The sequence below is a fragment of the Prosopis cineraria genome, unplaced genomic scaffold (assembly GCF_029017545.1).
Source record: "Prosopis cineraria cultivar Desert tree isolate PC_DT_omini unplaced genomic scaffold, ASM2901754v1 PC9, whole genome shotgun sequence".
Taxonomy (NCBI): Eukaryota; Viridiplantae; Streptophyta; class Magnoliopsida; order Fabales; family Fabaceae; genus Prosopis; species Prosopis cineraria.
The window spans coordinates 21,457,907-21,480,444 of NW_026555340.1; the positions used below are offsets into that span (position 1 = coordinate 21,457,907).

At 30.8% G+C, this 22,538-nt stretch overlaps 2 protein-coding genes and 1 pseudogene across 3 annotated transcripts; all 3 read left to right on the forward strand.

The window, feature by feature from the left end:
• The first annotated feature begins 1,547 nt into the window (after positions 1 to 1,547).
• LOC129319274 (sugar transport protein 13-like) overlaps positions 1,548 to 22,538 on the forward strand; it is a 38,472-nt pseudogene continuing 17,481 nt past the window's right edge.
• Positions 11,014 to 16,223, forward strand: LOC129319275 (sugar transport protein 13-like). 2 transcript variants are annotated; one of them, XM_054964288.1, is made up of 5 exons: positions 11,014 to 11,452; positions 11,802 to 11,980; positions 14,056 to 14,180; positions 14,532 to 14,823; positions 15,294 to 16,223. In XM_054964288.1, exons 1-5 carry the CDS (start codon positions 11,317 to 11,319, stop codon positions 15,918 to 15,920), a joined length of 1,359 nt encoding a protein of 452 aa, XP_054820263.1. In that variant the 5' UTR covers positions 11,014 to 11,316; the 3' UTR covers positions 15,921 to 16,223. The 2 variants fall into 2 exon arrangements, with proteins under 2 accessions (XP_054820263.1, XP_054820262.1); XM_054964287.1 differs by having other exon boundaries at positions 11,015 to 11,452; positions 11,673 to 11,980.
• On the forward strand, positions 18,369 to 19,258 carry LOC129320060 (mavicyanin-like). Its single transcript, XM_054965208.1, has 2 exons — positions 18,369 to 18,549; positions 18,906 to 19,258. Exons 1-2 carry the CDS (start codon positions 18,369 to 18,371, stop codon positions 19,256 to 19,258), a joined length of 534 nt encoding a protein of 177 aa, XP_054821183.1.

A 22,538-nucleotide genomic window follows, 5' to 3' on the forward strand; every position in this document is an offset into this window, starting at 1 on the left:
CAAATCACATAGTCTAGTCTAGTCTTATAAAATTATTTTAATATAATTATAATTATAATATAATTATTTTTAATATAATTGTAATTATAATTTGAAGCTCAAGTGTTGAGTTGAACTCAAGTTTTTTCACTTTAATTCCTTTCCTAATAGGTAATGTCCTCAATCTTATGTCTCTCAATTTAAATTTATACATTATATGTTTTCACTTACTAGTCACTTTATATATGTGCATATATTTTTTTTTTTGGACAGATGTGTCAAGTGCAATTGATGTTGGAGAAGACAATTGATTGAAGATTGATTGAAGTTTGTTTTTAACTTCTTATTGTTATTAGATATGTTATTAAAGTTCGTTGAATGTTGTTATAAATTTAAATCATTTGAATTATAATTGAAATGTCTTTTGTTTTAGTTGGAGATTATTATAGATTTATTATGATTAGTTTTTAATTTTTGTGTAATGATTTTTATATAGTTATAAGTATTTTGGTTATATTAATTGAGTTTGTCATGTTAAAATGAATTGTTGCCTTTCATAGAGAGAAAGAAAGAAGCAAAGTAAAGTATTAGACTATCGAGATTAGTTTTTAAGTTTTATGAATCAATTTTAATCCTATTTAACTCCAAGTTAAGTTTGGATTAAACTAAACCACAGGTTACCTGTTTTAGTCTTTTTTATAAAAGAAACCAAATTTTAAATTAGGCTAAAGTTTTATCCTATCCGCCTTTCATGATTCATTCACATTCATACATAATATATCAATACCTTTTTTAAAAAAAATACTATTTATAAATAGTATGACCTTGACCTAATAGTTAATTTGTATCGGTTAAGAGTCATTATCAGAGACAATAAACAGCGATTGATCTTCATCTCATATCCATTCTTCTCTTATCCATGATTTATTTACGATAGAAACTATTATCTTGGAGCTTATTTATCAGAATATTTGATAGTCAAATTTGAAATTTTTCAATATTTGTTATACTTTTATTATTATTATTATTATTATTATTATTTAACCATGACTATTTTCAATACCCTTTTAAAAGCGTAACTAAGAAATATGTATATTTTATCTTTAAAAAAATATGCATTCTCTCCATTAAAAAATATAAGACATTATTAATTGAATTTTATCTCCTAATAAAATAGTTACCTACTTTCAAAGTAACCTTATCTTTCTATATTTATCCCTATTAAATACTCTATAATAAATATAAAGTCATTATCAATAGGGCCGCTTTTGAAAAAAAAATAATTACACCTTGATATATTAATACCATACATTTTTTAATATTTAATTCTTCTAAAAATACTTTACATTTTTTAACGAATAAAATATATTTTAAAATATTTTTGAATTTAATTTAATCCTACTAATTCTCGTACCGAACTAATTTTTTTTTATTGTAAACATCTGTAATTTGATAAAAATTTGTGATTTACACTGTGAATTTAGTTTATTTTTTTAAAAACAAAATTTCGAAATTAAAAAAAACATTAATTTGGAAAATTTGCGACTGAAAATCTCCCACGAGACGGCCTCTCTTCATTTCTTCCAAATTTGTCCTTATTCGGATTACGGCATTAACAGGCTTCGTCTCGAAACGTATTGAGGCCACTTCCTCGATTCATTCTCTCCGCTCCGTTGCTCCTCCTCCAATGTTCTGCTACTCTTCTTCTTCGTCTTCGTCTTCATCTTCTTACTTTCGCTTTTATTGATTTGATTGATTGTTTGTGCGGTGACCCACCTGTCTTGATGCGAAACGGCCATGACTGGCGGGGATTTCATCACCAGAACCAGCAGCGTCGACGGAAACTTCGAGGCAAAGATCACTTCGATTGTCTTAACTTCCGGCTTCATGGCCGCCACCGGTGGCCTCTTGTTCGGCTACGGCATCGGCGTTTCAGGTGTATTTCTTCAACTTCTTCTTCGTCGTCTTTCTCATATGAACCGAAATCGTGACCGAAGAGGACTTAATTGATTTTTCAGATGTTAATTGCAATTTCAAGTCGCAATTTGTAAAAAAAAAAAAAAAATTGGGAAACGAGCCCATGGACTGTATTATACTCTACTCGGTTTTCGTTCCATAGTATAGAAGATGGGCAAGATGCATCCCAAATTTTATGTGTTTTTTTTTTTTAATTTTTATGGATAATATGAATATGAATTTGTCACGAGAAAGATATTTCTTTTAAAAATTAGGTTATTTGTGGGTGTAGAAAAATATCTTTTTACTTGTCCATTCATTTAAGAAACAAACAAACCATACTTTACAGGAATAAAAACCAAAAATTTTAAAATTTATTAAATTTTAAAAATTTCATGAAATTTTCAATTTTATCCCTCCAATATATATATATATATATATTATATTATATTTTAATAACATAGAAAAAATTATTTATTTGATTCTTACTTGGATATGACTTAATTCTTCAAACAAAACTCATCATAATCTCAAATCTGTAAAGTTTGATCCATCTAAAAACTTTATCCTTGCTGTTAGTAAATTAGACTAGACCTAACTCATGTGTCACAACTAATACTTACGTGACATCCTCATCAGCATCATATAATGATAAAAGATTAACATGACAATATATTAAAAAGATAAAATCACAACAAGCAAAAAAGAAATTTGAAATAAAAAAGGGGGCGGAGAGACGAGCGAGTCCAGAACAATACGAACAAGTAAAAGAAAAAATGGCAGAACACAAACGAATCAGCCGAGAAGCTAAGAAGTGGGAGGAAGTAATCGTGGAATCGAAGCCATGACTGAGGAGGAAAGAATCTAATCTCCAAATTACTTTGGATCGAGGGACGTACCTACACACAGTTCGGTACAGTTTCCATCCTAACAAAAATTGATTGAAAAATTAAAAATAAAAATAAAATGATTAAAGAGAATGTATGAGCATCATAAGGTTAAAAATTATAATTCATAATATTTTTAGAGGGTGTGATGATTTTCACATTTGTGATATATATATATATATATATTAATGAATTTTATCATATTTATAATGAAAAATAGTAATTCAATTCATTTTTATCAGTTAGATGCCTTTAAATTGGGGGATAGATGGTTAAACTATAAGGAAAACTTAATAATTTTAAATTTATCAACATTATTGCAAATAAAAATTTAATATTTAAAAATATTAAACAAAATATTTTTAACAATGTTAAATTTTGGATTAAAGTGTAAGCTTTGAAATAAATGGGTAGTCTTTGTATTTTGACAAAACAAAAGGGATGTTATTTTTAAATATTATTAACCAAATTATTAAGGATGTAAATCAATTAAAGTGTTTTACAATTATGAATGCAGAGGGAGCATATATTTCAGAGATATATATAATTTTTAAATACATTTTAATAGAATTCGTCTGAAATTTGAGTCTATGGGGATATATTATTTTCTCTAAACTATAATTTAGTTACAAGATAATACATGTCAGAAACTTTGAATTCCAGAAAATTATAATTTTCCCTCACGAGAAAAAATGGTGTGCTGTGATGAGAGATTGAATCAGGTGGACTGACGACTATGGGACCATTCTTGGAGAAGTTTTTCCCTGTGGTGTACAACAGCACATCAGGGCGGGAGGGCCGAAGTGTAATTACTGCCAATACGACAACCAGGAGCTCCAAGTGTACACGTCGTCTTTGTACCTGGCAGGGATGACAGCGACAATTTTCGCAGCTTATACGACAAGAAAATTTGGGAGAAGAATGAGCATGCTCTTGGCTGGCATCTTGTTTCTCTGCGGAACTGCGTTTAGTGCAGCTGCTCAAAACACCCCCATGCTCTTCATTGGCAGACTCTTGCTTGGTTGTGGTATTGGTTTTAGTAACCAGGTTAGTCCTAAGTGTGTGTGTGTGTTTTATAAACAAAAGGATTGTATTAACAAAAAAAAAAAAAAAACTCAATCCAATCTCAATGTCTAAGGGTGAAACTAGAGTTGAAAATATAAGTTAAATCAGATCATATGAGTTGAAAAAAATATAAATTGAATTCAGTCCATGTTATTTTTTTTTATGGTTTAAAAAGTTACAACCCAACTCAATTTTGAATTGACAAGTTAAATGGGTTAATTTGTTAATTCCTTTTTAGTCAGTTCATTTTTTTCATAAATTCAAAAAAAAAAACTATAATGATGATGGGTTCTAATATGATATTTCTCCGTAATTCATATTAGATGCACCAAAATATTACATCATAATGTTTGCAACAAAAAATATGAATTGAGCTGGTAAGGCCGTGATAAGCCATGCCATTCAATTTATGATAAAAGTCAAGTGGTTCAACCTTTTTTTATTTTATTTTTTTAAATAACATGGGTTAAATAGGTCAAATCTTATCTATCGAAGTTAGCTCATATGGTTTAAGGATTATTTAATTTGAGCAAGAAAAAACTCATTTTTATTTAAGTCAACATTTTTCAACCCAACTCAATTTTTATGATCGGTTATTTAGGCCAACCCATATAATCTAATTTATATTTTTGACTGTGGGTGAAACCCACGTTTCATTATATATTATTTATTTGGCATCCTTAGATTCCATGGTGCATCAACTATATATACTTTTATCCTTCTCATAAAACAAAGATTAAATTACACAAGCTTCTCCCTTTGCAACTATATCCAGTTGATGAATTGGCAATCAATTTAATACCTTAGGTTTCATCATATCATCATCGATAATCTCTGCGTGTATGTGTATTTTATTTTATTTTTTCCAATAATATATAAATATATGTAGGCTGTGCCAGTGTTCCTTTCTGAAATTGCACCGACAAGAATGCGAGGAGCAATTAATATACTGTTTCAGCTCAATATCACAATTGGTATTCTCTTCGCTAACCTTGTTAACTATGGGAGCAGCAGCAAGTAAGTCCTCTCTCTGTTTTGATTTGTTCATTGCAAATATTCTTTCCAATGAGCAATAAGGTGCTATATTGAACATTAAAAGCTACAAAGCATTTAATTAATGACATGTTTGGAAACATTGTGGGTTTGGCTTTCAGTTTTTTAAAAATTCAGTTGCTGAAAGTCTATTTGATAAAAATCAATTTAATAAAAGTTAATTATTATAAATTTATATTTGAATATATTTTTTTAAAAGTCAGTTTGGTAAACTAAAAATTATTTAAATTAACTTTTAAATATACAATAATAAAGAATGATATTGAATTATGATAATTTATAATTGTTGTTACACAAATATAATATATTAAAAAATGTGAAAAGTTAAATAACATAAAATTTAATATGCTAAATAATAAGAATAGAAAATATAAAGTTTAATATATTAAAAAAATTATATAATAAATAGTTCACCATTTGTTAATATTCAACATTCATTATCGGATGATGGAGCACTGATGGCGAGGAGAGGGAGATAGAAGAAGTTCAATGGGAGAAATGATAGATGATACTGAGAGGAGTAGAGACAAAAAAGAATTTAAAGATTGTGAAGTGAACTTGTGCGAAGAAAGCAAACAACAACAAATTAAATGCCCCATTAAATGCCCATCTCACACTTAACATTTGAAATCTAACTCAAAATAAAGTTTTAAAATTTACTTTCAAACTTCATTTCAATCTATATCTCAAAAGTCATTTAGATAAATTAAAAATTTTTTAAATAAATTTTGACATTTAAAAAGTTTAAAAGTATTTTTTAAATGTCAAAAGCTGTTTACCAAAACACACCCTAACATTATGGTTTTGGCCTAAGCAATTATACAAATCGGCTGTGCAATACAGTCAGGTGATTTGATTTGACACTTAAACAAAATTTGTTTTGGAAGAGTTTTACCTGGATTAGTCTAAATTCAACGTGGGTTTAAAAAATTGAATCAATAGGTCATGCCTATGATATTAAAAAAGGAGAATTATATCTAGAGCTCCTATAACTACTTAATTTGAATCAAAGCTCAATATAATCTGAATATTATCATAAAAGTTCATAGGATTGATTGAAAAATATTTTTGAATATGAAATAACTAAAACACTCCTGATTTGGAAAAGAGAGAACATCTTGTGTGGAAATACATAGGAGAAAATAATAGTAAAATCTTTCTGAATTATATGAATGATAATCTAATTCTTTAAAATGTCATAATTCTAATTAAGTTTTTAGAAACTTCTTTGTCAATAAATTTTAAATTAAAAAAATTATTTTACTTTTATTGATAAGTTATGATTTTGTGTTTAATTCTTGTAATTCTTTAAATAAAAGTCATTATTATTTAAATAAAAATTTTTAATGGTGTTTGTTATTTTGAAAACTTATTTTTTAATAATAGAAATTATACTTGATAAATTATGATTTTTTATTCAATTCTTACTTTTCACCAGAAAAAAGTTATTATTTTTTAAGTAAAAGTTGTGATTGAGACTTGTTTTTAAATAATAGAAATTATGCTTCATCAGTTGTGATTCTTGTTCAACTCTTATAATTTACAAAATAAAAGTTGTAATTGAAGCTTATTATTTTTAATAAAAATAAAATAGTCTTTTCATTTTAAAATTTTTTGACACAGAAGCCTACAGGGATTTCATTAAAATTATAATATTTTGAAGGACCAGCTTATCATTTATATAATTTTAAAAAAATTTATTATCATTTTTTCAATATTGAACCTTGCATGTGAAAACCTAACATTTTTTTGGTAAAAATTCAAAATTTACTTGTTATTTTGCCAAATTTTTTCCAACCTTGGATAAACACAGAACCTATACATGTGGAAGCCATATATGCACTTGTAAAGGAATAAACTCGTCCTTGTCAATAATTAGAGCTTGCTCGTTAATTGTTAGAGAAACTTGGATAAATATTATAGTACAAGGAAATGCTCGGTTTTTTTACAAGAAAATGTTTGATTTTTATAAAAAAGAAATGTCTGGGCTTTACATGTATAATTTTTTTTTTCCATGCTAGATGTTCTTTTCTCAAATTAGGAGCACTTCAATCATTTTTATATTTAGAAATATTTTCTAAGTGAGTCCCGTGAACCTGCAGTTCAGATTTTATTGGGCATTCTTTGAAATTAAGTGAGTTTAGGAGGTTCTAGATGAGATTCTCCCATATTAAAACTCAATCCGGGATGACTAATTAGAACAATGAACCGGTACATCAATTCTTTAATCAGCTTAGTCAAGAGTTTTGGATGGATGAACATGTTAAATTAATATTATATATATATATATATATATATATATTTGCCCTCATCACTAAGCCCGAAACGCATGTTTTAAGTTAATCAGACTGAGTTGATTACAGTTTCACTAAGACCTGCACCATTGACTCTATTGTCTTGATCATTCAATGAATGATAATGATCGGTCCTGTTTCAATGCCTTTGTTTTTGGTGGGTCCAAAAATTAAAATTCAAGAAAGAATTTCAATTAAAATTCAAGAAAGAGGCTTAATTTTTGGTGGTCCAAAGATATTTTTAAACTTCAATTTAATTTGAGGTAGAAAAGTCAAAAGAATTTAATGATGAAAAGATCAGAATACCTTTAACCTATTAGCAAATTACTAGTTATTAATTTTTTATTTTACTTATTAATTTACAAATATGAGTTATAAATTATATAAGTTGACATGTCAATAATTATATAAGACTTGATATTAGTTTTTAATCATAAACCGCAACATAAATTAACAACTAATGTTACTAATTGTTTGACAAACAGATATAATTTTAAAATGATATTAATAAATTAAAAAGTACAATAAGAAAATTAATTAGTGATTTTGCATAACACTTGAAGAGTATTTTAGTTTTTTTATCATAAAAATTTTTTTGACTTTTTTTAGATTAAACTGAAATTTTCAGAATATTTTTGGATTCATTTAAAATTAAATCTCTTCTCTAATCCTTGATTAAAATTTTCCATAAAAACTATTGTTATATATTCATACCCGTGAAATACGACAGACAAATTGATGCTTGATTGTTGAAATAATTTTGAAGTACTTTGTTGAGGTGAATGGATTGAACAGGATAAAAGGGGAATGGGGATGGAGAGTGTCGCTGGGAATGGCGGGAGTGCCAGCGGTGCTGCTGACGGCGGCGGCATTGCTGGTGGCAGACACTCCGAATAGTCTGATAGAGAGAGGACACGTGGAAGAAGGACAAGCTGTGCTGAGAAAACTCAGGGGTACAGAAAACGTGGAGGATGAGTTCATGTATTTGCTTCACGCAAGCCAGGAGGCCAATCAGGTGAACAACCCTTTCTACAACCTCTTCATTCGCCAGAACCGGCCTCGCCTTATCATCACTGTCGCTCTTCAGGTCACTCTCTTGCTCTCCTCCCCTTTTTTCTCTATATTCACAACTCTTATCTCATCTCCTTCATTTCGTTGTCTCGATTCCAAAATGAAATAGACACAATATGGATGAATCCTATCGCGATTTCAAAAAATTGGATTTCATTTACCTAAATCATTTTGCCGTATTACCGAATCTTGCTAATCAAAATCTCTGTTCCTCTTTGCACTGCAATCCAGTCCTTTCAGCCAATTTACAGGCATCAATTCGATTATGTTCTATGCTCCAGTCCTTCATGATACTAGGCTTCCAAAGCGATGCCTCCCTCTACTCTGCAGTGATCACCGGCGCCGTCAACGTCTCCTCCACCATGATCTCCATCTACGCCGTCGACAAGGTCGGCCGCCGCACGCTTCTCCTTGAAGCCGGCGTTCAAATGTCCCTCTCGCTAGTACTCATAGCCGTTATCCTCGGCATCAACGCCAGGGATCGGCCCACCGAGCTCTCTAAAGGCCTCGCCATCTTCGTGGTGGTCATGGCCTGCACTTTCGTCTCCTCCTTCGCTTGGTCGTGGGGCCCACTGGCGTGGCTCATCCCCAGCGAGATCTTCCCGTTGGGGACTCGATCGGCAGGCCAAAGCATCACCGTTTTCACGAACTTCCTCTTCACTTTTGTGATCGCGCAGTCTTTTCCGTCGATGCTGTGTCATTTGAGGTATGGAATCTTCCTGTTCTTCTCTGGGTGGGTGTTGATTATGTCGTTGTTTACCGTGGTGCTTTTGCCGGAGACGATGAACGTGCCGATTGAGGACATGACGAACAGAGTTTGGAAGCAGCATTGGCTATGGAAAAGATTGTTGAATGAAAACATGAGCATGTTGATGTTGAATGAAAACATGAGCATGTTGATGATCAAATTTGGAATGAATGACATGATGAAGAATTCAACTAAATGTTGGGTTTGGTGTAAGAATTTGAATGGAAACAGTGAATTCCACATACTCTTGCTTTTTTCGGCCAAAAAAAAAATGTTGCTTTTGTTTTTTTAAATAACAAAATGTGCAGTGGTGTACGAGTATGTTGGTATTGTTTTTATTAATGCTGGTGATAGATTGAAGGGGATATGTAAAGACTTTTATAATTACTAAAATTATTAGTAGTTCTAAAATTTTCATTTTAGCAAGGCTAATTGACTTTGCCTGTTCTTTAGCTCATTCTTATCATTCTTTTAATAATATTTTGTACATCTTTTGATAAAAAACCACCATTCCTTAATGGAGGTTGTTGATGAAAGATTAGTTTTATTTATGCCGTGACTTTGTACTCCTTTTGAATTAGTTATTATTATCCTTTTTACTCCCCCCCCCCCAAAAAAAAAAAAAAGAAATCATTCCAAAAGAACTCAAATCACCATGTGCTCAGTTAAAAACAAAAAAATCACAATGTGCTTATTTCAACTATTTTTTCTCCACGTTTTTCTCCACGCAGGTGTAGGTATGGTCCCATTTTGGCTTTTAGATGAAGGTACCCAAACGAATATATATTCATGGGTTAATAGTTTAATATATAATTTGGACCTAAATTTTTAAATCGAGATGATTTAAATTTTTTTTTAAACTCATATTTAATACATTTAAAATTATAATATTAAATTTGAGACAATTTCGCCACGCTACTACCATTAAATTAAAAACAAACATCCGTAATTTTTTTTAAAAAATGGGTATAATGTACAATTTGTCTCTCTTTCTTCTCTCTCCCACCCTCCTTTGAAGGAAGTTGCGCATCAGGTCCATGTTTTTTTTTTTGCTTCATTTGTCTAATATTCCATTCATGTCAAATATAAGATAATTTAAATAAAATTATACATATTAATAAAATATAATAATAATATTATACAGATTTATTTTTTTAAAATAAAATTATAAACTTTTAAATACACTTAATCGGTATAATATTTTTCTTTTTCTCTCCACTTGAAGAGTAATTTAAAAAAACTATTATTAATAATGTCTTTTTTTTTTAAAGTATCTTATAATTTGAGATGGAGGGACTATTATAATGTACTTTTAATGAAATTATACATTTATAAGTTTATTAATTATTTTTAAAATTACATACTCTTCACATATTTATTCTTATTTAATATAGTATTTCAATTAAAAAATTAATTAAACACTTTAAAAGATTCAAAATATTTTATATTTTTTAGTATGATATTTGAAAAAAAAAAGTTTTTATAATATTGAATGGAGGAAGTATTTTCTTTGGATAAAAAGTTAAAATTACTACATCAGACTTTATTTATAAGAAATACTTGATAATTAAATTTAAATTTTTTCAATATTTGCTATACTTTTATTATCATTTAATCCTAGCTATTTTTAATACCCTTTTTACGAGTGTAAGAAATATGTATATTTATTTTTTTTTCTAATTATATTAATCCTTGTATACTCAACTTGTAAACTAGAAGTTTTTTTTTTTTAATTTTTTAATGAAAAACATTCTGTAATTTGATAGAAATTGAAGATTACCATTACCATTATTAGCTTTTTCCAAAAAACATCAAAATTTAAAAACATTAATATGAAAAATTTAAATTAAAATATCAAAATAACTTATTATATTGGTGGTCGGAGAAGAACTACTATTGGATGGAATTCATAAGAACCAATTTGAATTCTCATTTGAAAAAATTTGCCACTGAAAATTTTCCGCAAAAGCACTCTCTTCGTTCTTCCTCCTGTGTCGCTTTGACTGGCTTCGTCGTGAGAAGTGATGGCAGCCGTGGTGGAGCCGCTTCCTTTTAATATCTATTCATCGTCTCCACTCAGCTCAGACCCCATTAATTGTTTTTAATATCTATTTGTCGTCTCCACTCAGACCCCATTAATTCTTATCTCATCTTCCATTCTCATTGTTCTTCTTCTTATCCGTCTTACTTTCGCTTTGATTGATTTGATTGATTGTTTGCGCTGTTCGACCTACCTGTGTGACTGTCTTGATCCTAAACGGCCATGACCGGCGGCGATTTCGCCATCAGCGGCAACATCAATGGAAACTTCGAGGCCAAGATCACTTCGATTGTCCTAACGTCCGGCTTCATGGCCGCCACCGGTGGCCTCATGTTCGGCTACGACGTCGGCGTTTCAGGTGCATTTCTTCAACTCTTCTTCGTCTTCTCTCATATGAGTCGAAACCGTGATCGAAGAGGACTCTACTGATTTTGAATTTGTTAATTGCAATTTCAAGTTATAATTCGTCAAAAATTTTGCAAACCGACTCAAGGACTGTATTGTATTATTCTACTAAGCTTGAATTCAGTAGTATAGAAGATGCATCCCGAAATTCATGTGTTGTGGGATTGAATCAGGCGGACTGACATCGATGACACCATTCTTGAAAAAGTTCTTCCCTGGGGAGTACGAAGGGTATAACGGTACTTACTGTCAATACGACAGCAAGTGGCTCCAACTTTTCACGTCGTCTTTGTACCTGGCAGGGATGACAGCGACAATCGTCGCAGCCTATACGACAAGGAAGTTTGGAAGAAGGATGAGCATGCTCATAGCTGGCATTTTCTTTCTCAGTGGCACGGCGTTTAGCGCAGCCGCACAAGACCTTCCCATGCTTATCATTGGCAGACTCTTGCTAGGTTTTGGTATAGGCTTTGGTAACCAGGTTAGTCCTGTATCTATTTGCTCTTTTTAACTTTAATGATATTTATAATCTATTGATCAAATATAATTATAATAAAAAATGGGAAAACGTGATTTTAGAGCTTTACAGTTTTGATCAACCTGGATTAAAAGTCTCCATGTATTTTGTCAAGGAATTAGTTCTTAAAATTATAGTGAATTTTAATTGAAGTCCTTTGAGATAAGTCATCGTTATTAGTGTAGTAATGACATGGCATTGATATGAGAGATATTTGATAAACATGAAAATTATGATTAAAATTGACTACTCTCTCATTCAAAAATGTAAGAAATTTTTTAAGAAATTGAATGTTTAAAATGTAAAATATTTTTAATCTTTTGAGATGTAATCATTAACTTTTTTTCTCAAAAGTACCCCTATTGATAATGACTTTATATTTATTATAAGGTATTTAATAGGGATAAATATGAAAAGATAAGGTTAGTTTGAAAGTAAGTAATATTTTATTGAGAATTAAAATTCGATTAAAAACACTTTATATTTTTAAATAAAGTGAGTATAATTTTAAGGATTGATTCCTTAATAAGAAAATAAAAAATACCTTGGTAGTTGATCACAATTTTAAGGAACAAAAACTATTTTCCCTTGTAAAAAAGTAAGAAAAGACCTAATTCAATCCAACCTTTATCTCAAAGGTGAAACCAACATTTTATTATATATTATTTATTTGCCATCCTTGGATTCACGTTTTTTTAATTTTTAAACTTCTTTAACTCTTTGTTGATCATTCTCTCATTTTTTAACCCAGTGCATTAATTATATTATAATATATATATATACTTTTTTGCTTCTCATAAAACAAAATTTAAATTAATTACACAAGCTTCCCTTTGGAGCTATATCTAGTTGGTGAATTGGTAATCAATTCAATACCTAAGGTTTCATCATATCACCGTTGACCATCTGTGCGTGTATGAATATTTTTTTTGGGAGAATTAATTTTGACCTTTGTAATTTTGATCAAATTATAACTCAATACTTAATCTTTAACTTATTATAACTTAATTTTTATAGCTTTAATTGAATTGTAATTCAATTTTTAAATTTTAACTTTTGCAATTCATTTTTTATAGTTTTAGTTCTTTTAAATATTTGTCCTTGTATTTTAAGAATAAAATTATAAAGACTTAAAAATTCAATCTTTATAAAGATTGAAACTTTTAGTAATTTAAAATATTTGTACTAAATTTTAACATGTTTTTAATATTTTTAATTTTATTTTTTAAAATATAGGACTAATAATTTAAGTGATTAAAATTATGAGAATTGAGTTGTAAAAGTTATATTTTAAAGATGGATTACAATTAAGTTAAAACTATAATGATTGAATTATAATGAATTAAAATTAAAGAATTAAATTTATATATATATACTTTTTTGCTTCTCATAAACAAAATTTTAAATTAATTACACAAGCTTCCCTTTGGAGCTATATCTAGTTGGTGAATTGGTAATCATTTAATACCTAAGGTTTCATCATATCACCGTTGACCATCTGTGCGTGTATGAATATTTTATTTTTGGGAGAATTAATTTTGACCTTTGTAATTTTTGATCAAATTATAACTCACTACTTAATCTTTAACTTATTATAAACTTAATTTTGATAGCTTTAATTGAATTGTAATTCAATTTTTAAATTTTAACTTTTGCAATTTATTTTTTATAGTTTTAGTTCTTTTAAATATTTGTCCTTGTATTTAAAAAATAAAATTATAAAGACTTAAAAAATTCAATCTTTATAAAGATTGAAACTTTTAGTAATTTAAAATATTTGTACTAAATTTTAACATGTTTTAATATTTTTAATTTTTATTTTTAAATTAGGACTAATAATTTAAGTGATTAAAATTATGAGAATTGAGTTGTAAAAGTTATAGTTTAAAGATGGGTTACAATTAAGTTTAAAACTATAATGATTGAATTATAATGAATTAAAATTGAAGAATTAAATTATAATTGAATTAAAACTATGAAGATCAAATGATTAATTTTTTTTATTTTTAATTCTGATTCTGATAATATAATGTATGCAGGCTGTGCCAGTGTTCCTTTCTGAAATTGCACCATCAAGGGTGCGTGGGGCAGTGATTATGTTGTTTCAGCTCAATGTCACCATTGGCATTCTCTTCGCTAACCTCGTTAACTATGGCACCAGCAAGTAAGTCCTCTGTTTTGATTTGTTCATTACAAATATTTTCCTAATGATTGCCTATTAGGTTCTATGATTAAACATTAAAAACTACAAAGCATTTAATAATGACATGTTGGAAACATGCCTGTCAAGACTCGAATTACGGTTTCGGCCTAAGCAACTTCATGTTTGGGGTAAGTTTGACCTATATTAGTCGAAATTCAACATGACTCTCAAAAAATTGAATCACATATACGGGGGAAAAAAATTATTGTGGAAAATAGCAATAAGTAATGCTAGATAAAGATTATCGGTATATACCCATATGTTGAAGTGATTTTGAAGTACCTATTGGGGTGAATGGATGTGATTTAACAGGATAAAAGGTGAATGGGGATGGAGAGTATCGCTGGGAATGGCGGGAATACCGGCGGTGGTGCTGACGGCGGCTGCATTGCTGGTGGCGGACTCTCCGAATACTCTGGTAGAGAGAGGACACGTGGAAGAAGGAAAAGCTGTGCTGAGAAAACTCAGAGGTACAGAAAACGTGGAGGGTGAGTTCATGGATTTGCTTCAGGCAAGCCAGGAGGCCAATCAGGTGAACCACCCTTTCCGCAAAATCTTCATTCGCCGGAACCAACCTCGGCTTATCATCGCTGTCACTCTTCAGGTCACTCTCTTGCTCTCCATCTTTATTTTTCTCTGCGTACACATATCTATATTTCATCTTCATTTCATTGCATAGACACGATATGGATGAATCATATGCAAATAAGATCCTCTCTAGTTGTAGTCGGTGAGACGCACAAAAGCAAGTTTAGCAGCGAATTGAGATCCGGCACTGCACTTAGAATTTGGCTTATTGCTTGCTTTCTCTTCACTTCAAGTAAGGACCACTTTAGAAAGATTAAGAAAAAAGCAGAGAAAATCTAAACCCAACCATTCATTCCGTCCTCAAAAAAATAAATTTGAACCCCACACGTCTTCAAATGGAAAGATCAGACCAGTTCACTCTTTTAGCCCTCTTTGAACTGCTAAAACAACTAACACTGAAATGTAGCAATTTCTTTTATGACCATTTTGCTGTATCTGCAAAAATTACTGATAAAATCTATTCCTATCTTTGCATTACAAACCCAGATTTTCCAGCAATTTACAGGCATCAACGCTATCATGTTCTATGCTCCACATCTCTTCCGGACACTAGGCTTCAAAGACGACGCTTCCCTCTACTCCGCCGTGATCACCGGCGCCGTTAACGTCCTCTCCACCTTAATCTCCATCTACGCCGTCGACAAGGTCGGTCGCCGCATGCTCCTCCTCGAAGCCGGCGTCCAGATGTTCCTCTCGCAATTAATCATTGCCGTCATCCTCGGAATCAACGCCAGGGATCACCCCACCGAGCTCTCTAAAGGCCTCGCCGTCTTCGTGGTGGTAATGGTGTGCACCTTCGTCTCCTCCTTCGCTTGGTCGTGGGGCCCATTGGGGTGGGTCATACCCGCCGAGATCTTCCCGTTGGGGGTTCGATCTGCAGGCCAAAGCGTCACCGTTTTCACGAACTTCCTCTTTACTTTTGTGATCGCGCAGTCTTTTCCATCGATGCTGTGTCATTTGAGGTATGGAATCTTCCTGTTCTTCTCTGGGTGGGTTTTGATAATGTCGTTGTTCATGATGGTGCTTTTGCCGGAGACGATGAAGGTTCCGATTGAGGACATGACGGACAGAGTGTGGAAGCAACATTGGCTGTGGAAGAGATTTGTTGAATAAAAACAAGTTGGAATGAATGACATTTTGGCCAATAATGGACCAAACAAAATGTAGGTTTAAGAAATTTAATGGAAATGGATTCACGTGAAGTGTGAAAAAGTAACCTTGATTGACGACGTTTCGTAGAGATAGTGAATTCCACATGCTCTTACTTTTGTTTTTTTAAATAAAAACAATGTATAGTGGAAAATGTTGGATTTGTATTGTTGGATTTGCATATAGTCACATTTTTATTTTTTGGTGTATATTTCAAATGTTATGAATGTATTAAATGTAATGTTAGAAACGTAAACTTTATTTGTAGAGCAATGTCTTGTAGATTTTGATGCATTTCCTTGTTTGCAAGGCTGAAAACCGCACTAGAGGCTTTTTTTTTTGGGGGGGATTACATAGTGCAAGCAAAATATTTGAAGTAACATTGGAAGTAAACCTGTGATATATTACCAACAAAGTTAATATTCATGCTACTATGCCAAAGGAGCCCAACTATGCATCTAAACTCTTGGTTATTCTTTAAGAACTTACTATGTGTTAGAAATTGAAATATTTCAACATTATCGTTAATCTGGATTTCACTGAAGCCCTCACATTTATTTAAAATGAATTTTCTCCAACCCATCGGTTCACAATTCTCTCAGAAAAATTAGAGATTTTTTGGCTTTTAATACATCATTGGATTGTAATATTATTTAGAGAAACTAACGAATACACAGACTAGCTTGCTCACCAGGAATCTTTGATAACTTGGATACTAAATTTTTTTACAATCCATTTATATGATGTAAAGATCTTTTACATTTTGGCAGAATTTAATCTATTGTATTCTACAATCTGCACAGCTTTAACCATGGCTCTCTATTAAAAGAAATCGGCACAAGAGTTCAAATAAAGCAACAGTGAATTTGCTCATTTGTTGTTCTTTAGCCCTTTTTTTGGTTTGGGGGGGGGGGAATCTATTCTCAACTTTGCATTTGAACCACAACAACGAAAACCCCAATGTGTTTATGCTAAACCCTACTATTTGATTATTCATTTGAGGGCTGAAAAGTGTAGGGGAAGACATTGGCTTCTCACCATTATCTATGAAAATTATTTAGATTTAAATGAATCTTCCTTTCTTGTAAATCTCATCAATCTTCACTGTAGAGATCGAGTGAAAATATCTCAACTATTCCTCTGTCAATTAAGTGTGTTGTGGGTCCACTAACAATCTCCTTCCTTTTGTAGTTACTGTTGGAGGATTGCCGTAATTTTACAGTGATTGGGTCATTCCATAATTGATTGGAAAAAAAGTCACAAAAATATATATGGGCTTGGAAGGGAAACATATCTTAAGGTAACCCATACTATTCTTCCACCTTCTAAAAGTTGAATATTTTAAAATGATTTTTTTTGCACGGTTTATTTGTGGCTATGTATTCAAAAAGTAAATAAATCTTTAATAGTTAAATAGATTTTCATTAAAAATATTATTAAAAATTCTTGATATTTTATCCAATTAATAAATTTTAAATTGTACCTTCCGTAAAGAAAACTTGAATTTTTGTTTCTTATATTGTAAGGAACTAATTCATCCTGCTAAACTCTACTATCATTAATAATTAATTGATATTTAAATTCTATTGATTTTTATATTTTGTTTAATTATTTGAGGGGAATGGGGATTTTAATGTGTTTGATTTTAAAAACTGAAGTATGTTGTTGAAACTTTTAAATTAATTATTTTACTTTTAATTCTTACATTTTATAATATAGTTTGTATTTTTTTTTAAATAATTGAAGTTGTTAGGACTTTTATTTTCCCCCCTTCCCCTTCATTCTCTTAGAGTTAAATAAAGAGTTAATATTCTTGTGCATCGCATGAGTATTAAATTTAGTTAGTATAAAAACAAGTTCCACATTGAGAAAGAGGTATGTGACCAATAGAAGCCCCTAATTATATTAATTAGACTTTATTCTCGACAAATTTGCATAATTCTAAATGATTAATTTGCTAAATTTAGTTTTAACAAATTAAATCTATCCCAATAAAATTAACAAAAATAGTGTTTATGGCAGGCTCAAATATCTCTTCCAGAAAAAGTGCAGAAGCAGCACATCCATACCACCTAACACATAACAACAGCTAAAAACTAATCCACTGCAAGGAGGATAATGATCATAACTAATTACCAAAAAGAGAAAGAGACATGTCAAAATTAATTTTCTTTTTTTAGCAATATTGTTATGATGATAATCGCATTTAACTGTTATTACAAGTCATTTCTTAACCATAATCTTCTTTCCATTTTCCATTAATCAAATTGCAACCTCAAAACCCTAATGAATCTCCTTAATCAAAGTGATATATAAAAAGGGAAGAACCTCCTTAATTCTCAAAACACAGTAGAAGGAAATTAAATACAGAAGAAAGGAATTAATCTTAATTGCTTCAGATAGCTTAGAGATATGTCTTTGGTACAGAGAAATAATATTGTTCTGTTGATGACAATGACCATAATGGTGATGGTGATAATGTCTGATGGAGCAGTGTACAAGGTTGGAGACTCTGCTGGTTGGACCTCCATTGGCCACGTGGACTACAGCAATTGGGTTGCTTCCAAGAACTTCAAAGCTGGTGACACCATCAGTAAGTCCTATAAATCTCAATTGCTAAATCTCATTTTGTTCACTTCTGGTAATTCTTCACTCCCAAGTTTTCTACTAGTTAGAAACAGCCTTTCATATGAGATCATAGGAAAATATCACATTGAATATTTATTTCTGGATTAGAGTGCAGTTTTGCCCGAGAAATATATTTGAAAGAGTTATGGGCACCTTAAAATGCTCTTAGTTTTTATGACAAAAATACCCTTTAACCCTTTGTTTCCCCCAATTGTTATTCAGTGTTTTTAAACAACTTTTTCATGTGATATCAATATGAAAGAATTCTTGGTATAAATTAGAAGGAGACCAGAAAACTGATGTGGGAATTTGTGTGAGCAGTTTTTGAGTACAATCCTGAGTTCCACAATGTGATGAGAGTGACAGATGAGATGTACAAGTCATGCAATGCAATGGCAGGGACTCCTCTAGAAACCTTCAACACAGGAAATGATTCAATAAAGATCAACAATTATGGCCACCACTTTTTCATATGTGGGTTTCCGGGCCATTGCCAAGAAGGCCAAAGGATTGATATCAATGTGATTAGGGTTTCTGCAACAAAACCTCCATCTCCATCAACAACAGATGATGATGACGACCTTTGTCCTTGCCCTAACAAAGCTCCCCCTTTCATGGCTTCTTTTGGTCTTGTAGGACTGGCCATGTCATTCTTTGCTCCTGCTGCTTTCTAGCCTCCCTTCACAATACTTTTATTTTTAAGTATAATATTTCATTTGTTTAGTTTTAAAAAATGGAGACACGTATATATGTATATGTAATTACTAATTATAAAAAAATAAATTATATATAGTTCATACATAATTCAATAAAAATATTGAGTAATTAACCTTTTTTTCCCTTCACTTTCCCTAAATTTGGGGAGGTAAATTATCAAGTCCCTCTCTGGTTGTGACATTTCTTCTAAGTTCTCCACTGACAGCTTTTTAATATTGCAAACCATTTTATACTGTCTAGGCATATACTGAATAAGAAGAAGACTTAAACCAACACATCATGAAAGAAATGGAAAGAATCCATTTATTTTTGTTCTACCAGCTTCAGCCATCTATGATGAATAACTTGACTAATAATTGGGAATGCTATAACCTATTCTAACATGACCGAGAAAAACTAAAAGAAAACGAACTTCTAGGAAAAATGGAAGCTCAGAGAGTACTTTGAGTTGAACTAGTCATATATTTGACCATAAGCCAGAAAACCATTAAGCGAATGAAGCTCAGCATCTGCATCCCTTGTCATCTTGTTGGAGAATCCTGCAATATGGAAAAAGAGAGTGAGGATTATGCTGTCAATTTACCATGGGCAGTATCAACAACCTGATCAAATATAAAAGCAACTGCTTATATATATGCTACAATCTTCGATTGTTGGTGAAGAACAATATGAAACTGATGAAAAAGCTAACCTACAAAGATAATTCTACTTCTTTAGCAAGAGCATGAAAATTGAGCCTTATCACACCACAAGGGGCACAAAATGTCATTAGAAGATGGAAATGCAGCCTCATTTCACATCTCAATCATCATGACAAATCTAGAATCAGATGAATCAAGTAATTTCACAAAGAGACATGATTTGATGTCATTTCCAATAAGGATTGGGTTTTTCATCCCAACTATTGACTATATCTGACATCATTTTACAAGAAACCACAAGTTTTTCGATACCCAGATCCCTCCAAGTTCCTAGCAGATTCATGCCCTTCTAACTTACAAGAAGGTCTGAATTTGGGGACAGCAGATGCTTTTATTAATAAGGGCATGCTGAGGCATGTTTATACCAATGTTTTGAGAAATAAACCCTACCAACCAGTTTGACGAATTGAACCGAGAATTGATCACATGTTTGGACTGAAAAAAGAAAACCGACTAGAAATCTTGAGAACTGGTGGTAAACTGGTATAAAGTTGAATTCAGACCAGTTAAAACCAAACAGTTGAGCATGTTGTGAGCATAGCATGGCCATTGGTAGCAAAAAAAAGGGAAAAGAAAAAAAAAAGGAAGGAGAAGAAAGGAAAGAAAAAGAAGAGAACAGATGAATATTACATGGGAGGAGCTACATGATTCATCATAAAACAGTACCATAGCATCAAGTGCATCATGCATGATTCACTGCACTAGCTTTATACGGACAGGGGAAAAACATAGCAGCACAAGCTAAAATCTAAAGACATGTAAAAAGATGAGAAGAAACCGAAAGATGAAGAGGATGAGGCCAAGAAGGAGAAAACTCTTATCTCTTTAAAACTATTTAAGCCAGTTCTTCTATTTCTATTACCATAGTATTTGATAAATATTACAAACTAAAATGACATGTATACGTTTGACGAATTGCATTTAATGCTATTAGTATGAATAAATAATTTGACATATAGATAAACTCACTCTTTTGTCATAGCGGATTGCAGAACGATGAACGATATGTGCATAGTTATATTCAGCTGAAAATCTGGGAAATGTCTAATTAGTACTATGCATATTTCTTAGACTTAGTGGGGCGAAATCCTTTGTGAGGTATTCAAATTCAGTACAGGGATCAAAAGAATAACCTTATTTGCTTGTATTACTGCTACCATGTATGCTGTGTGGAGGGGAAAGAAAAGAAACTGCAGCTGTATTTGTGGAGATTCAACAAAGTCCGAAAATTAGACAATAAACTTGCTTACCACAGAGGATCAGTCCTAGTGAAGACCAGGCCAATTTATTCAGTCCTTGTTCTGACCCCTTTTTTTATAGTACAGTCATGTTAGTAGAATAGTACAGTCTTATTAAAAGGGTTTTTGGGGTAGATGGTAGCTCAAATATGGGGTTGTCTTTTAATTTCTAGGCTTAGACAAGTTAATGCATAAGCAGGAACCTTTTCTAGAAGGTATTCTTTCTAACTCTTTTATGCATACTCTTAAGAAGCAATCTTGCTCTGATCTGATATGCACGTTCATATCAGATCACAAAACTACTGATCCTGTTTCTCTCTGTTAGTTGGAATCAATGAGTTATGGAAAGGTTGTAAATCTGATTCTGATATAAATTTTCAACTGTCTGAATTAATATCTGTGGTTGATTTTTCTGAAAATTTTATTAGAAGCCTAATTATTATAAATTCTTTATTTTGGAATTTTAATGTCATTCTCCCTTATAGATCTTCCATTGGGGCACTGAATACTTGAACACGTTAAATATTTGAAATAGAAATGTTTTCAAATATTCTTTACATCGATATTTTCTAAACAATTAAACAATCTCCTCTAATTAGTAAATTTATTGAGAGGAACATTGAAATTTTAAAATATTTACCTACTTTTAACTAAATTTGTTAAGATAAAGAAAATTGTTAATAGGTCATTCTGATTAGGATTGAATCGAGTGTAGATAATTTTCCTTGTAAATATTAAATATTAGTAGTTTTAAAATTTACATCCCGAGTGAACTCAAATAATCATTTCAACTATTTTTTCTTAATGTTATGAAAATCGGACAAGCCATTCAATTGATTGAGATATTGATTTATTGTTTAATAATTAGACTAGGGTTGGACTGATTATAATTAAATTAATATATTTAAATATTATATATAAATTTAAATTAATTTTCTTAATTTTTTTTGGAGTTTCGAAATGATTGTTAATTTTTTAGATATGGTAATAATATATTTTTTTCCAGGAAACAACAATTAAATTTATTTAAAAAGATATGTAAATAAGTATTTGGATAAATATAGATAACAAGAAATCATGTACATGTAAAATTACCAAATTTAAAAAGAGATAAAAAAGATGTATGTTTGTTTTTCAGATTGGTCTTTAAACATTTTTTAAAAGTAAATTATAATTAAAATAAAATAAAATCATATAAAAAAATATAAATAAATAGTTGAAATAACAGAGATAAAAAAGATGTTCATATATAAGAAAATAAGATTTAGGAACTCACACAAAAAACCCACAAAAATAAA